Source organism: Oryctolagus cuniculus, chromosome 12, assembly GCF_051225735.1.
Source record: "Oryctolagus cuniculus isolate XC-2025 breed Fujian yellow rabbit chromosome 12, ASM5122573v1, whole genome shotgun sequence".
NCBI classification, from domain to species: Eukaryota; Metazoa; Chordata; class Mammalia; order Lagomorpha; family Leporidae; genus Oryctolagus; species Oryctolagus cuniculus.
The window spans coordinates 88408235-88424337 of record NC_142878.1 but is presented as its reverse complement, the minus strand read 5'-3'; the positions used below and the strand labels follow the sequence as shown (position 1 = coordinate 88424337).

At 51.8% G+C, this 16103-nt stretch overlaps 1 protein-coding gene and 1 long non-coding RNA gene across 7 annotated transcripts in view; one reads left to right on the top strand and one right to left on the bottom strand.

Annotated features, from left to right (window-relative positions):
• The window catches only part of LOC127483678 (uncharacterized), a 25445-nt gene extending 16533 nt beyond the window's left edge, over nt 1-8912 (bottom strand). Inside the window, exon 1 of one of the 2 annotated variants that reach the window (XR_016218268.1) lies at nt 8777-8912. This is a non-coding gene — a long non-coding RNA (uncharacterized LOC127483678). Of the gene's footprint in view, nt 1-7947; nt 8086-8776 lie in introns of those variants that run through there. The other variant, XR_016218267.1, reaches the window with a different exon arrangement.
• PARP16 (poly(ADP-ribose) polymerase family member 16) overlaps nt 8559-16103 on the top strand; it is a 24015-nt gene continuing 16470 nt past the window's right edge. For 2 of the 5 annotated variants that reach the window (XM_002717977.6, XM_017347949.4), the window contains exon 1: nt 8566-9148. In XM_002717977.6, the coding sequence (XP_002718023.1) occupies nt 8975-9148 (174 nt within the window). In that variant the 5' untranslated portion in view covers nt 8566-8974. Of the gene's footprint in view, nt 9149-10747; nt 10877-16103 lie in introns of those variants that run through there. The other 3 variants (XM_017347950.4, XM_070054385.2, XM_089310582.1) reach the window with 3 other exon arrangements.

Sequence of the window (16103 nt, the reverse complement as noted above, 5' to 3'; positions counted from 1 at the left end):
ACCCATCTGGGAGTGTGGTGTAGTGGGCTGAGTTGACAACTTTAGGCTTTGGCCTGGCCCAGACTTGTGTGCATTTGAGGAGCAAACCAGCAGATGGGACTTCTGTCTGTCTCTGCTTCTCTGCCTTTCAAAAACAAAGTTCATGGAAAGTGTAGATGATTTTTTAAAGATTTATGTTTTTAAATTTATTTGACAGGCAGAGGAGGAGTTGAGAAAGAGAGAGAGAGAGAGATCCATCCAACCACTGGTTCACTCCCCAAATGGCTGCAATGGCTGGGGCTGGGCCAGGCCAAAGCTGGGAGCCTGGAACTTCCTCTGGGTCTTCCATGTGGGTGCAGGGGCTCAAGTGCTTGGGTCTCAAAGAGGCACCCATATGGGATGCCCGCATCCCGGGAGACTTAACCCGCTATGTTAAAATGCCGGCTCTGCAGATGATCTTTTAATTCTGTTTTTTCATGAACTTTTCAAAACCCCTTCTTACAGGCTGGACTGTAGGCAGGATAGTTTGCCAGGGAAAGAGATAGCTGGGGTGGGAGGAGGGGCTGGAAAGGAAAGGAAAAAGGTAAGAAAGGAAAAACCATACCCGAGGAATACTCCTGGAGCCCTGAAGGAAGGCAGCAGACAGGAGAAACATATGTTTCAAAGGAACCCTCAGATGCTGTTGCTTCCGCTGGAGGGACCTGGTTGAGCCCTCTGCAAACTTCTGTGCAAAACAGCTACTCCAACATCAGCCCGGCAGAATAAGTCATTAGCATACACCTCAACCAGTCAAGGAGAACTTCCTGCTTTAGACCTGCAGAAAAGGTTGAGCCAGGCAACCTTGAGAGGCAGGTCCAGGCGAGCAACTTGGGGCAGGCAGGGCAGCCCTCTGGGGTGTTGGTGTGCCTGCCTCGTTCTCCAGGGTCAGGAGACAGAACAGCAGAAAAGAGAGGCAGCAGCACACCTGCACAGACCCGGCAGAGAAGGGGAGGTGCGACTTGGGAGACCGCAGCGATCAACAAACCCGGCCGCAAGGAGGCGCTGCGACCCGGCAGAGAGAAAGGAGAACACAGTGACTCCATGAGCTGCAGCATGGCAAGCCGTCCTGCCCTGAGTCCAGTACCAAGAAGAATCTGCCGCCTCTCTGGGGGCGAGATGCAGACCTGAGCCAGAGCAGCTGCAGACCCCTCCTGCCACTACCCCTGCGACACCGACTCCAGAACTCCCGCAACGGGCACACAGCAAGTCTCGGTGCCCTAGGGAGCTCTCTCCCGACAAGGGCCCGGCCTTGACTGGTTTAGTCATGGAGAAATTGGTGCCTCAGGTACCTCTGAAAACAACAGAGCAACCATACTGGAGTCAGTGGACTTGGCAGCTGGATGTGGTCGGGGAAAAAGTCAAAGAAAGCTCTGTAAAAACCACGGTCACCTCAAGGCGACAGCGGCCACTCCCAGGACTGTGGCGTCCTGCGAGGAGCGACAGTGCAGGGTGCAAGAGATGACACAAAATAATCCAGCCAGTCACTAAACGAAGACACAAACAAACAAAGCAAACGATATTAACAAGCCTCAGCGCTGGGGAGACCAGTGACCAGAGGGGCTGAAATAAATTACCCAAATTGTCTGGTCTCCAACAACAAAAAAAATTAGGAGACACGCCATCATGAGAAACAGGAAAGTACAACTCATACAACAGAAGCTGCCTGTGAAAGTGAGCAGATGCCCGATTTAACAGATAAAGCCTTCAAAGCACTCGTTATGAATATACTCAATAAGCTACAGAAGATCATGCTTAAAGAGAACAATGGCCTGAGGACAATGCCACATCAAACAGAGAGTATGAACAAAGGGGTAGAAATTGTGTAAGGAGAAAACCATTGGGAACGCTGGAGTTGAAAAGTCTCATCATTGAAACGAAGAACTGCCTAGAGGGGCTGAATGGTGGAGATGAACTGGCAGGAAAAGGGATCAGCGAACTTGAAGACCGCGTGGAAGGGATGAGGTAATCCAAGGAACAGAGGGAAATAAACTGAAGAACAATTAACTGAGCCTCAAAGAAACGTGGGATGTCATGAAGTATACCAGCATATGTGTAATGGAAATACCAGAAACAGAACAAAGGAACAGAAAAATATATTAGAAAAAATAGCTAAAAGTGTCCAAATTTACTGAAAAACAATCATCTATATTCCCATTTCATCTTTTCAACTGATTTAAAAAGCAGTTGTGGGGGCTGGTGCTGTGGTGCAGTAGGTTAATCCTCCGTTTGCGGCACCGGCATCCATATGGGCACCAGTTCTAGTCCCAGATGCTCCTCTTCCCATCCAGCTCTCTGCTATGGCCTGGGAAAGCAGCGGAAGATGGCCCAAGTCCTTGGGCCCCTGCACCCACGTGGGAGACCCAGAAGAAGCACCTGGCTCCTGGCTTCAGATTGGCACAGCTCCGGTCTTTGCGGTCATTTGGGGAGTGAACCAACAGAAGGAAGACCTTTTTCCCTGTCTCTCCCTCTCACTGTCTGTAACTCTACCTCTCAAATAAATACATAAATAAAATCTTTAAAAAAAACAAAAGCAAAAGGGGCCAACACTGGGGTGTAGTAGGTTAAGCCACTGCCTGCATTGCCAACATCCCATATGGGCACCAGTTCGAGTCCTAGATGCTTCACTTCTGATCCAGCTCCCTGCTATGGCCTGGGAAAACAATGGAAGATGGTCCAAGTGCTTGGGCCCCTGTACCCACATAGGAGACCTGAAAGAAGCTCCAGGCTCCCGGCTTTGGATCAGCCCAGCTCCAGCACTTGTGGCCATTTGGAGAGTGAACACCATGGATAGAAGACCTCTCTGCCACTCAAATACATAAATAAAAATTTATTTACTTGAAAGTCAGAGTTACACAGAGAGAAAAGGAGAGGCAGAGAGAGGTCTTCCATCCGCTGGTTCACTCCCCAGTTGGCTGCAATGGCCAGAGCTGCGCCGATCCGAAGCCAGGAGCCAGGAGCTTCTTCTAGGTCTCCCACATGGGTGCAGGGGCCTAAGGACTTGGGCCATCTTCTGCTGCTTTCCCAGGCCATAGCAGAGAGCTGGATTGGAAGTGGAGCAGCTAGGACTCAACTGGTGCCCACATGGGATGCCGGCACTGTAGGTGGCGCCTTTATCTGCTATGCCACAGCACCGGCACCTAGGTAAATAAATCTTTAAAAAAAGCAATTGTATAAAATAATATCTATCAATATATTTTTGGTACAAGACATATAGAAAGAAATGTGATGTATCTGCCAGTTTAACAGCATAAAGGAATTCATGGGGGAGAAAAGCTGCAGTGGACTAAGGAAATGTTTTCAGATGGTAACTAAAACCCACAAGAATAAATAAAGAGAACTCGAAGTTATAAGTAACATTAATTTAAATAAAACTTCTCCTTTCTTTTTCTCAGTCTTTTTATAAAATAGGCATGCTTAATACAAGCATCTATGTCATCTCAGAATCAATCTCCATTTTAAAAAGTTTCACTTATTTATTTGAAAGGTAGACAGAGAGATCTTCTACCCACTGGTTCATCGCCCAGACGCTTGCAATAGCTGGGACTGGGCCAGGCTGAAGCCAGGAGCCAGGAACTCAGTCCAGGACTCTCATGTGGGTGGCAGGGGCCAAGCGTGTGAGTTCTCACCCGAGACCTCCAAGGGTGCACATCAGCAGGAAGCTGGAATCCGAAGTCAAGCTAGATGCAGGTTCTAAGAGGTATCTTTTTAAAAAAAAAAATTATTTATTTATTTAAAAGAGTAACAGAGAAGGAGAGGCAGAGGAAAGCGGGACGGAGGGAGAGAAAGAAGGAGAGAGAGAGAGAGAGAGAGAGCAAGTGAGCTTCTATCTGCTGGTTCACTCCCCAAATGATGTAATGGCTGGGGCTAAGCCAGGCTGAAGCCAGGAGCCAGGGGCTTCATCCAGGTCTCCTACATGGGTGCAGGGGCCCAAGGATTTGGGCCATCTTCTACTGCTTTCCCAGGCGCATTAGCAGGGAGCTCGATTAGAAGTGGAGCAGCCAGGACTCGAATCAGTGCCCCTATGGGGGGCTGGCGTTACAAGGCAGAGGCTTTACCCGCTATACCACAGCGTCAACTCCCCCAACAGCCATCTTCACCACTGCACCAAATGCCCACCTCTCTCAGTCCACATTTATAGATGTAATCTCTGGAATAATACCACAAAAGGGGGAGGGGATATGAGCTATAGGAGTAATATATCTATATTTTATTGAAATGAAGTTAGAACAAATCTGAAGCTGATTCTGATAAGTTTAGATGTAAGCCCTACCTAAAGCAATCACTAACAAAGTATTAAAAAATAAAACTTTCAAAGTATTTATTTCTTTTTATTTATTTGAAAGAGACAGAAACAGATAAAGAGAGCTCTTCTATTTGCTGGTTCACTCCCTAATGCCCACAACAGCTAGAGCTGGGCCAGGCCAAGTCCGGAAGCCAGGAACTCTGTCTGGTCTCCCACATGAGATTCAAGGACCAAAGCAGTGGAGCCACCACTGCTGCCTCCCCAGGTGAATGTTAGTAGAAGCCGGAAGTGGAAATGGAGCCAGGACTTGAACCCAGCATTCCGATTTGGGATGTAGGTGTCTCAAGTAGTATCTTTTCTTTTTTATTTATTTATTTGAAAGGCAGAATTACAGAGAGAAAAAGAGAGGGAGAGAGATCCTTCATCCTCTGGTTGACTCCCCAGATGGCTGCAATAGCTGGGGTGGGACCAAGCCGAATCCAGGAGCCTGGAACTTCATCCAGGTCTCCGAGGGTGGTAGGGGTCCAAGCACTTGGGGCCTCTCCCGCTGCCTTCTCAGGCACACTAACAGGGAGCTGGATGAGAAATGGAGCAGCTGGGACTTGAACCAGGGCTCCCATGGGATGTTAGTGTTGCAGGCAGTGGCTTAACCTTCTGGGCAATGCTAGCCCCTCAAGTAGTGTGCCAAATGGCCACTCTAGAAAAGGCCATTAAAAAAAAAAAGGTGGAAAAAAAGCATTAAGCAAATTAAGGTGGCACATTAGAAAATATTTATTTAAGGGATGGTGTTGTGGTGCAGCAGGTTAAGTCACTGCCCGAGATACTGGCATCCCATCTGAGTGCCAGTGTGAGTCCTGGCTGCCCCACTTCATATCCAGTTCCCTTGCTTATGCGCCTGGGAAAACAGCAGAAGATGGACCTCGTGTTTGGGCCTCTGCCACCCAAGTAGGAGACCTGGATGGAGTTCCTGGCTTCCGATTTTGGCTTGGCCCAGCCTCAGCTGTTGTGGCCATTTGGGGAATGAACCAATGGATGGAAGACCCCCCTCTTTCTCTCTCTCTCTCTGCCTCTGCTCCTCTGTAACTCTGCCTTTCAAATAAATAAATAAATTTTTAAAAAAAGGAAAATACTTGGGGTTGGCATTGTGGTGTAGTGGGAAAAGCCACTGCCCACAGTGCCAGCATCCCATATGGGTGCCAGTTTGGGTCCCGGCTGCTCCATTTCCAATCCAGCTCCCTGCTGATATGCCTGGGAAAGCAGCTGGAGATGGCCCAAGAGCTTGGGGCCCTGCACCCATGTGGAAGACCTGGAAGAGGCTCCTGGCTTCTGGCTTCAGTTTGGCCCAACCCAGACCATCGAGGCCATTTGGGGAGTGAACTAGTGGATGGAAGACCTGTCTGTCTGTCCTTCTTTCTCTCTGTATCACTGCCTTTCAAATAAATAAAATAAATGTTTGAAAAAGGAAAATATTTAATGCAAAAGAAAGCAGTAAAGGAAGATTAGAACACAGAAGATTTGAGACATACAGCAAATGGAAAATAAAATGGGAGATATTTTAAATCAGTGACAACATTACATGTGAAGGCATCGAGTGAGTCAGTCAAAAAGCTGAGCTTGTCAGACATGATTTTTTTTTTTATTTTTATTTTTTATTTTTTATTTTTTGACAGGCAGAGTGGACAGTGAGAGAGAGAGACAGAGAGAAAGGTCTTCCTTTGCCGGTGGTTCACCCTCCAATGGCCGCTGCGGCCGGCACGCTGCGGCCGGCGCGCCGCGCTGATCCGATGGCAGGAGCCAGGAGCCAGGTGCTTTTCCTGGTCTCCCATGGGGTGCAGGGCCCAAGCACCTGGGCCATCCTCCACTGCACTCCCTGGCCACAGCAGAGAGCTGGCCTGGAAGAGGGGCAACCGGGACAGCAGAGTTAGACAGTAAAAAAGAGAGACAGAGAGAAAGGTCTTCCTGCCGTTCCTCCTGGTCTCAGGGCCCAAGCACTTGGGCCATCCTCCACTGCCCCCCGGGCCACAGCAGAGAGCAGGACTGGAAGAGGGGCAACCAGGACAGAATCCGGCGCCCCGACCGGGATTAGAACCTGGTGTGCCGGCGCCGCAAGGTGGAGGATTAGCCTAGTGAGCCGCGGCGCCGGCCTCAGACATGATTTCAAAGCAAACAAGAGCCAGGATCTGTACCTGTGCTGTCTATGGGGGCCCCGCACGTCAGCTTCACAGACACCAGCGAATTAAAAGTGAATGATCAAAAAAGATACATCTAGGAAACAGCCCTGCAGGAAAACTGGTGTGGCTACGCTACCACCAGACAGCACAGACTTTAAAAGAAAAAATGTTACTAGAGATGAGGAGGGACATTTGACTATTTTCAAACGTTCAATCTACTAGGAAGCCGAAACAGTGATAAACATATGTACCAAATAAGAGAGCCCCAACATATAGAAAGCAAAAACTGGCAGAAATGAATGGAAAAACAGGTTATTCCGCAATTGGAGACTATATTAGGGTTTCTCTTTAGAAACAGAACCAATAGGAGATACTCATATCTATTCATGCATATTGCTATATATTCATCTCTATATATCCCTATATCTTTATCTACATCTATAGGTATATAAATATCCATGTACCCATTTCTATATACATCCATATATCCATACCCAGACGGTAACATATCTCTCCACATAACACACAGAGTGTTTATGACGTTGGGCTCTCGTGACCAAGGAGGTTGAGAAGTCCCATGATCCGTGGGCTGCAAGCTGGAAGCTAAGGCCTGAGGGCAGAAGGTGGCCATCACAGCTCAGGGAGGGAGACTGAATCCACCCCTCCTCCACCTCTTTGCTCTACTCAGTCCCTCCACAGATAGGACGATGCGTATTCACACTGGTGAGCGCACTCCTCTGTACCCAGTCTAGTAATTCAGATGCTCTCTCTTCCAGAAATACCCTCACAGCACACCCAGGAAGATGTTTTATCCGCTTTCTGGACATTCCTTAGCCAAGTCAAGTTCACACATAAAATTATCTACCATGAGACTCTAATACCCAGCTTTCAGCAATGATAGAACGAGACAGAAAATCCACAAGGGAATATAAACATTGAGAACAGCATAAACCAACTGGACCCAACGGACAAGTAGTGACCACTTGATCCAACTGCAGGACATACATATTCTTTTTTTTTTTTTTTTTAAAGGTTTATTTATTTGAAAGGCAGAGTTGGGGGGTTGGGGACAGAGACAAGAGAGATCCTCCATCTGCTAGTTCACTCTCCAAAAGGCTGCAATGGCCAGGGCTGGGCCAGGCCTAAGTCAGGAGCCAGGGGCTTCTTCCGGGTCTCTCACATGGGTGGCAGGGGCCCAAGCCCTTGAGTCCTCTTCTGCTACTTTTCCCAGGGCATTAGCAGGGAGCTGGATGCAAGTGTGGAGCAGCAGGGACCTGAACCAGTGCCCACGTGGTACGCAGGCACTGCAGGCGGCTGACCTGCCGCATCACAGCACCGGCCCAAGAATATACATTTTTCTTAAGTGCACACAGAATATTCGCCAGGTTGGCCATATGCTAGGCCCAAAAACAAACCTCAACGAATTTAAACGGACAGATAAAAATAAAAGCGTGTTCTTGGACTACAGTGAAATGAGGACAGAAATGAATAACGAAGACAATTTGAAAAACTCACAAATTGGTGGAAATGAAATAACCCCGGGGGCTTCTCTGTCTAGGAATTCGGCAGCGGCCTGTGCGTGGATTTCCATGTGCCCAGTTTTCTCATGAGGTTCCCAACAGGGAGCGGGGCTGGGAATCCGGTCCTTTCCCTCTGCGCCCCACCCCGGCTCCCCCGGCCCCCAGTCAGAGGGGCTTCAGAAAAGGGTCTGGGGACATCCGAGCCACAGACTTCTGGAGACTAAGGCGGCGGAGAGGCCCCGTGGTTTGGCTGTGGGACCTCGAGCCAGCATCGCGCCGCTCGGAGCCTTAGCTTAGCGGGCCCCTCGGCGGTTTCAGAGGGACACAGCAGGTAGCAGGCGAGCCTAGCAGACGCAGTCCTCCGACCCCGGACAAAGGCAAGTCCACGGGCGGGTCAAGGCGGGGCGCCCGGGTCAGCTTCCATCCCGGGCGGCTGCACGCCTCGCAGGTGGAGACCAGGGGCGCGGGCGGGCGGGCGCGCGCAGCCCGTCCGGCGGGGCGGGAGAAGCCGGAGCGGCGTGGGAGCGCAGGTGGGCCCGCGCGCTGGAGCCCGGTCCGGCGGGCTGGGCGCGGCGAGCGGCGCGCAGGCGGCGCCGAGGGCAGCCGGGCGAGCGCCGGGGCTTCGGCGGCGCGGCGGGAGGCGGGGCAGGAAGGCCCGGCGCGGGGACGGGGCTCCGGCGCGCAACCCCGGGCCGCCCGCGCCCGGCTCCTGCCCGGGACGCGCATCAGCGCGTTCCCGCGGTTGTCATCTCATCCCATGTCACAGCCCCTCCCCTGGCTGGGACCCCGGCCCCATTATCCCGGGGCCTAGCCCTGGTGCTGACCTGCGGTCCCGGCCGCCTCTTCCCCGCGCGGATCCGGCCCTCCGGCGGCGAGCGCGCGGGCCCAGCTCCCGCAGGGGACGCTAGCCAGCAGGTTCTCACCGCTGTCACTTCGTCCCCGTGCCCGGCTCCTCCGCAGGCTCGGGAACCCCGGCCCCAGGCAGCCCATTGTCCCGAGGCCCGGCCTCTCCCCGGAGCGGGATGCAGTCCTCGGGCAGGGCGGCCGCCAGGGAGGCTGCGGGCCGCGACGTGCTGGCCGCCGACCTCCGGTGCAGCCTCTTCGCCTCGGCCCTGCAGAGCTACAAGCGCGACTCGGTGTTGCGGCCTTTCCCCGCGTCCTACGCCCGCCACGACTGTAAGGACTTTGAGGCCCTGGTGAGTGTGTTTTGCCCCAGCGCTACCCACTGCGTCCTGGGCCGAGTGGCCCGTGCACACAGAGCCGGGGGCAGCTCCGAGTGGACGTGGCAACCCCCAGACTTCGGGCCGTGGGGAAGGTTTCCGTGAGCTCAGAACACTCACTCCCGAGCACCTAGTGTCAAAGACAAGGGACTCCCAGGAGCGAGTCATCTGCAGAATTTTCTAGCATGATCAGCAAAAAAGGGTGTTGATCTGAGTCGGGTTCTGTCCTGTGTAACTAGGAAGTGACCCATCCCTTTGCAAATAACTGGACACCAGAAGTCACCAAAGCCACCCAGGCCTTGATCTTTAGATGCAGTATTAAATGATGAGTACTCTTACAAGCTAACAAACAGTGCATACGTGAGCCCTTCCCTGAGGGCTCCGGGGCACTCATTTCTTACAGAGTTGACCTTGGGGGTAAGCCTTCCAGAAATGATTTATTTATTTTTAAGATTTACTTATTTGAAAGAGTTACAGAGAGAGCTCTTCCATTCCCTGGTTCACTCCCCCGATGGCCACAACAGCCAGCATGGGGCCAGGCCAAAGCCAGGAGCCAGGAGTGTCATCCGGGTCTCCTGTGTAGGTGGCAGGGTTCCAGGCCCTTAAATCATCTCCTTTCTTTCCCAGACCATTAGCAGAGAGCTGGTTGGGAAGTGGAGCAGCCGGATCGAACACAGCGCTCATATGGGATGCCGGTGTCATAGGCGGCTTTACCTGCTGAGACACAGCTCCAACCCCCCCCCCCCCAATAGTTATGTTTGAAACCTGAATTGTTGGAATCACCTAGAAAAAAATACCAAAGTTGATTAAAAATAGAAAATCAATATAGTCCATAGTTATTAAAGACTTGAAATACGCCATCAAAGATTTTTCCTTCTAAGAAAACTCTGGGCCAGCGCCGTGGCTCACTAGGCTAATCCTCTGCCTTGTGGCGCGGGCACACCGGGTTCTAGTCCCGGTCAGGGAGCTGGATTCTGGCCTGGTTGCCCCTCTTCCAAGCCAGCTCTCTGCTGTGGCCAGGGAGTGCAGTGGAGGATGGCCCAAAGTACTTGGGCCCTGCACCCCATGGGAGACCAGGAGAAGTACCTGGCTCCTGCCATCGGATCAGCGCAGCACGCCGGCTGCAGCGGCCATTGGAGGGTGAACCAACGGCAAAGGAAGACCTTTCTCTCTGTCTCTCTCACTGTCCACTCTGCCTGTCAAAAAAAATATAAATAAATAAATAAAATAAACTCTGGGCCTAGCTCACTTCCTTGGTGAGTTCCGTCAGTTACGGAGGGAGTAGGTAATCCAGTTTTACACAAAATTTTCCCGAGTGTTGATAGAGGCCACCCATTACCTGGATGCTAACTCTGATAAGGGGGATGCAAGAAAAGTAAATTACAGGCCAGTTTCACTCAAGTAGGTATGCCAGAAACCCTCTACAAAATACTAGGATCCCCAAAACTAACAGTGCATAACAAAGGCTGGTTCCTCCTGACCAGATTGGGTTTATCCCAGGATTGCAAAATTCGTGTGATTTCCTCGTGTTCAACAATGCAGTGAACCACACATGCCACAGATGAGAGGGGCTGTTTAGAATCACCAGCTACCTAGCGTTATCCCTGATGAGGTCGGCAGTGTGGGTTTCCCTCCGAAGTCAAGCACAGACAAGGCTGAGCTGCCTCGTCCCATGTGGATCTTGAAGCCCATCCTAGCCAGATGGTGAGGGCATTTCAGGCTGAGCACGAGGCCCAGTGTCTCAGGGTCCGGGAGGCAGGAGAGGGCAAGCTGCCTGGCTTCCCGCGTGGCTTGCTTCGCAAGGGCAGGTGCTCCATTTTCCAAGTTTGTGATTTCAGGTCTTGGGGCTGAACCTTCCTTTGGTGCCGACAACAGATATTTATGGAATGTGTGTGTTGTGGGCCAGGTGCTGCAATTATGGACATAAACCCACGCGGAGAGCTTAGCAGTGGGTTCCGCTGTAGTGTGGGTTGTAGTGTGGACCCCAGCTGTCAGCAGTGGGCTGGGCCAGGGCGCAGCAGCCAGAGGGATGGCTAATGTCACGCTCGGATGCTGGGAACATGGAGGATTTCAAGGGACGGGGAAGAGGAAGAGTGAATTCCAGGAGGGGTGAACTTGCCAAAAGGGCGAGTCTGTGCTGTAGTGTGGCTACCGTGGGGGCAGGGAGAGAGCAGGCTGAGTCAGGCCGTGCAGGCCCTGAGACGTGTCCAGTGTTATCCTTGGAGGACAGGAGATTGGGAGATCCAGAAAGCACACCTGCAGCAGCAGGGGCGGGGCATGTTAGGAGGAGGAGGAGAGAGTTGGGGGGAGAGAGCTTGTTCTTACCAGGTGGATCTCTTCCCGCCTGAAGGTGGTCTTGACAGACCCAATCAGGTTTCATTGATGAGTATGGGATAAATGCAGGGGGAGCTTTGGGATTGGTTGGATTTGTTTGTGCTTTTTATCTCGTCTGATTTATTAGCGGGGGTGAGAGGAGAGCAGAGAGAGACAGCTCCTGTTCACTGGTGGTTCACTCCCCAAATGCCTGTGGTGTCTAGGGCTGGGCCAGGCTGAAGCTGGGAGCTGGGAACTCAGTCCAGGGCTGTCACGTGAGTGCCAGGGACCCACGTCCTTGAGCCATCACCTGCTGCCTCCCAGGGTGGGTGTGCATTAGCAGGGAGCTGGAATCAGGGCTTGAGCCCCGGAGCTCCGATACGGGAAATGGGCATCTTATCCACTGGACCAAATGCCCGTCCCGGAGGTCATTCTTTACAAGGCTGTTGAAGTTACCTGGGAACTTCAGTTTTAAAAATTCAGTTTAAGAATTCAGTTTTAAAAACTGATGTCCGGGCCTCAGCTTGGAGATTCTGGTTGAACTGCCTTGGGGTGCAGCCTGGACCTTGGGGATTTTTTGTTGGCTTGCAGGGAGTATGTCGTTTTTTATTCTCCTAGTAAATGATTTGATCATTTTCATGAGCACGCACCTTCTGAGTAGTGAAGAAATGATATCAGAGTCAGTGCATGTGCGTGCACACTAGACCTCTCACGGAAGGATTCTGTCTCTCAGATTACAGTTTTTCTCTCACAGGTGGAGAGGCCACAGCTCTGTAAAGATAGGGATACAGGCGTAGATACAAAGTGATGTCCCTGATGCAGCTGGGGAGAGGTTTCAGGGATGTTGGTGTGGTGGACAGAGGGGGTGGGATTCACCCCTCCCCTACCATCCCAGAGCTGCAGGCCTTTTCTGTTGAGTGTTTGATGGCCAATGATAGTGCAGCATGCAGCACGTACGATGATACTGATTGCATTTGCCTGGCACTGACCTGAGCAGCCGCTTCGAGTAACTCATTTAACCTTCCGAACAACTTAGTATTGTAGGTTCTGTCCTTGTCCTCGTCCTTATCAGCTAATCAGGGGCTGATGGCACATCTCTGTCTTGCTCCCCGGTGATGCCAACATGGAGAGAGAACCACTGCTTTTGTTGTTGTGGTTGTTTAAAGATTTATTTATTTATTTGAAAGGCGGAGATAGGAGAGAGAGGTCTTCCATTCACGGGTTCACTCCCCAAATGGGCATAACGGCCTGGGTTGGGCCAAGCTGAAGGATCTTTCACTTGAGTGCAGGGGCTCAAGCACTTGGGCGTCTTCCAGTGCCCTCCCAGGTGCATTAGCAGGGAGCTGGATCAGAAGTGGAGCAGCCGGGACTCAAACCGCTGCCCATATGGGATGCCCACACTGCAGGCAGAGGCTTAACCTATGCCACAGCGCTGGCCCCAGAACCACTGCTTTAAAGGGTCCCCGTGATGTTTCCTGTGTGAACAGTCGTTTTGCAGACCTGGATGGTCAGACCTTGCACCTGTGTAGCTGTGTACAAATGCAGCGTCTTCCTCTGTGCCCTCGCCACCTCCACCCACCTGCACACCTCACTGTTCCAGGGGCCACTCCGGTCCCGAGGCTGGTGACTCTGGCCATGCCTTCAGTCCCTTTCCTTCTCAGCACTTCCCTGCACACCCAGTAACTGTGACCTCTGGCGCTTTCCTTGGTGAGTATTGTTTCCAGATGTTCTTTCTTTCCTGCTACCACACCTTCGTAGGCCAGCACTGCCTAACATCCGAACCTGAGTCTCCCGCTTTTCCTGGTGGTAGAATCACCTGTGGCAACCTCTGCAGATGCAGGTTCCTGGGCTCCCTCCCTAGGACCTTGTGACCTGGGTGTTTGTGAAATGTCTCCAGCTACCTGGCACCTGCTTGAGGCCGGAGGCGGAGTCCCTTCCAGGTCACTGGTCTCCCTCTCCTCTGCTTGTCTCCTGTGCTTCCCTGCCCTTGGCGGCCCAGGCACCCAGACCACCTCTTCACCTGGAGACCTCCCTTCTCAGATGCCCGAGGACTCAGCTCTGCCGCCGGTGAGGCCTGGCCCGGCCAGCTCTCCAGCCGCGTCCTTCCTGAATGCCCACCGCAGAGGCTGCCCACCTGTGCTCTGTGGGCTGACAGGTTTTGTTTGTCCTGTGGCTTTTTAGAATTTGAGAAATCATAGAAAGAAAAGCTTGCTAAATTTTTTACAGATAGATTTATGTATTTAAAGGGATCTTCCATCCCATAGTTCACTCCCTAAATGTGGGCTGCAACAGCCAGGGCTGGGCAAGCTGAAGCCAGGAATTAGTAGCTTCATCCTGTTTTCCCAAGTGGGTAACAGGGGCCCAAGCTCTTGGGCCATTCTTCCACTGCTTTCCCAGGCACATTAGCAGGGAGCTGGATTGGAAATGGAGCAGCTGGAATGAGAACTGACACCCATGTGGGATGCTGGCGTTACCAGTGGCTTAACCAGCTACGCCATAACACTGGCTCTGTTAATTAAAAAAAAATTGTTTGAGAGGTAGAGAGAAAGTAGCTCCTATCTGCTGCTTCATTCCCCAAATGCCCACAATGACCAGGGTTAGGCCAAGGCCCAAGCTGGGGGCTGGGAACTCAATCCGTGTCTTTTATGAGCTGGGTGTTGGATACTATGATGTGGAACAAGGGCATCTTAACTGCAAGGCTAAACACTGACTCCTGATGGCCCAAATGCTTGGGCCCCTGCACCCACATGGGAGACCAGGAGGAAGCACCTGGCTCCTGGCTTCGGATCAGCACAGCGTGTGGGCCGCAACGTGCCGGCTGTAGTGGCCACTTGGGGGGTGAACCAATGGAAAAAGGAAGACCTTTATCTCTGTCTCTCTCACTGTCTAACTCTGCCTGTCAAAAAAAAAAAAAAAAAAAAAAAAAAAAGAAAAAGAAAAAGAAAAAAAAAAAGAAAACACTGTAACTCTGCCTGTCAAAAAAACAAAAACAAAAACAAACAACAACAACAACAAAAAAACCTGACTCCTGATTTTGTTATTATTTTTTTTTAGATTTATTTTATTTATTTGAAAGACAGAGTTACAGAGAGAGGTAGAGACAGAGAGAGGGGTTTTCCATCTGCTGGTTCACTCCCCAGATGGCTGCAATGGCCGGAGCTGTGCTGATCCGAAGCCGGGAGCCTCTTCCGGGTCTCCCAAGCAGGTACAGGGGACCAAGGACTTGGGCCATCCTCCACTGCCTTCCCAGGACACAGCAGAGAGCTGGATCAGAAGAGGAGCAACCAGGACTAGAATCGGCAGCCATATGGGATGCCAGCGCCTCAGGCCAGGGAGTTAACCCGATGCGCCACAGCACTGGCCAGTCCTGATTTCTTTGTAAAAGAAAACAGAATCCGAGGCCCTGCAGTCTCAGTGGAGGTGGCCCTTGCTAAGGAAATCAGCTAAGGCTGTTGGTGCTGGGCCTTTCTCAGGGCCGGGGCCTCCAGTTCAACAGCCCCTGACACTTGTTCCCACATCCTCTCTTACTCATTTTCTTTACCTCTCTGGTCCTAGAGCCTGGGGCCACCTCTGGGGACAGGAGCCACTCACTTCTCTGCTTGTCTGCCGGCTCTTTCCCTGCCCAGAGTGCCTCTCAGAGCCCTCCCTCAGTCCACAGCCACTCCTGTCCTGCTCCATAAACTTCTTTCTGCCTCCTCCCCAGCTCCCAGAAACGCCTGCCTCCCTCCTGCACGCATGTTCTCCTCTGTCCATCTCTGGGTCAGTGCCGTCCGGTGTCAGGATCTGTAGATCAGAACGCATGTGTAGGTGGAGGTTTGCTGTCTCTTTCCCTGCTCCACGCCTTTGTCATCGCCAGCAGCAGCGTCTGGGCTCTGTTAACCTGGGGAGGGCATTCCAACAGCATACCTGCTAACCTAGGTAGCCTTGATTTTTTTTTTTAAAGATGTATTTATTTATTTAAGAGGAAGAGTTATAGACAGAGAGGGAGAGACACAGAGAGAGGTATTTCATCCCCTGGTTCACTCTGCAAATGGCCACAACCGGCTGGAGCTGGGCAAATCTGAAGCCAGGAGCTGGGTGCAGGGGCCCAAGCACTTGGGCCATCTTCCACTGCTTTCCCAGGCCATAGCAGAGAGCTGGATTGGGAAAGGAGCAGCAGGACACAAATTGGCACCCAAATGGGATGCCAGCACCATAAGTGGAGGCTTAGCCTGCTATTCCACAGGGCAGGCTCCAGCCTTGATTTAACAGAAATTTTATTTGCCATATATAGAGAAAAGGATAGATGCACAGTCAGAGAGAGAGAGTGAGAGACTCTTCCATCAGCTGATTCATCCCCCAAATGCAAACAGTAGTTGGAGTTGGGCCAGGCTGAAACCAGGAGCCTGGAATGCAGTGTAGGTCTCCTACGTGGGTGGCAGGGACCCAGTCACCCGAGTCATCACCTCCTGTCTCCCAGGTGTGTATTAGCAGAAAGCTGGGTTGTAAATGGAGGAGCCAGGACTCAAACCAGGGACTCCAGTATGGGACGCAAGTATCACAAGTGGTGACTTACCTGCCATGCCAAATGTGTGTCCCCAAGCAGCCTCCTAAAGTTCTTCTGGCATTGGTCCTTGGG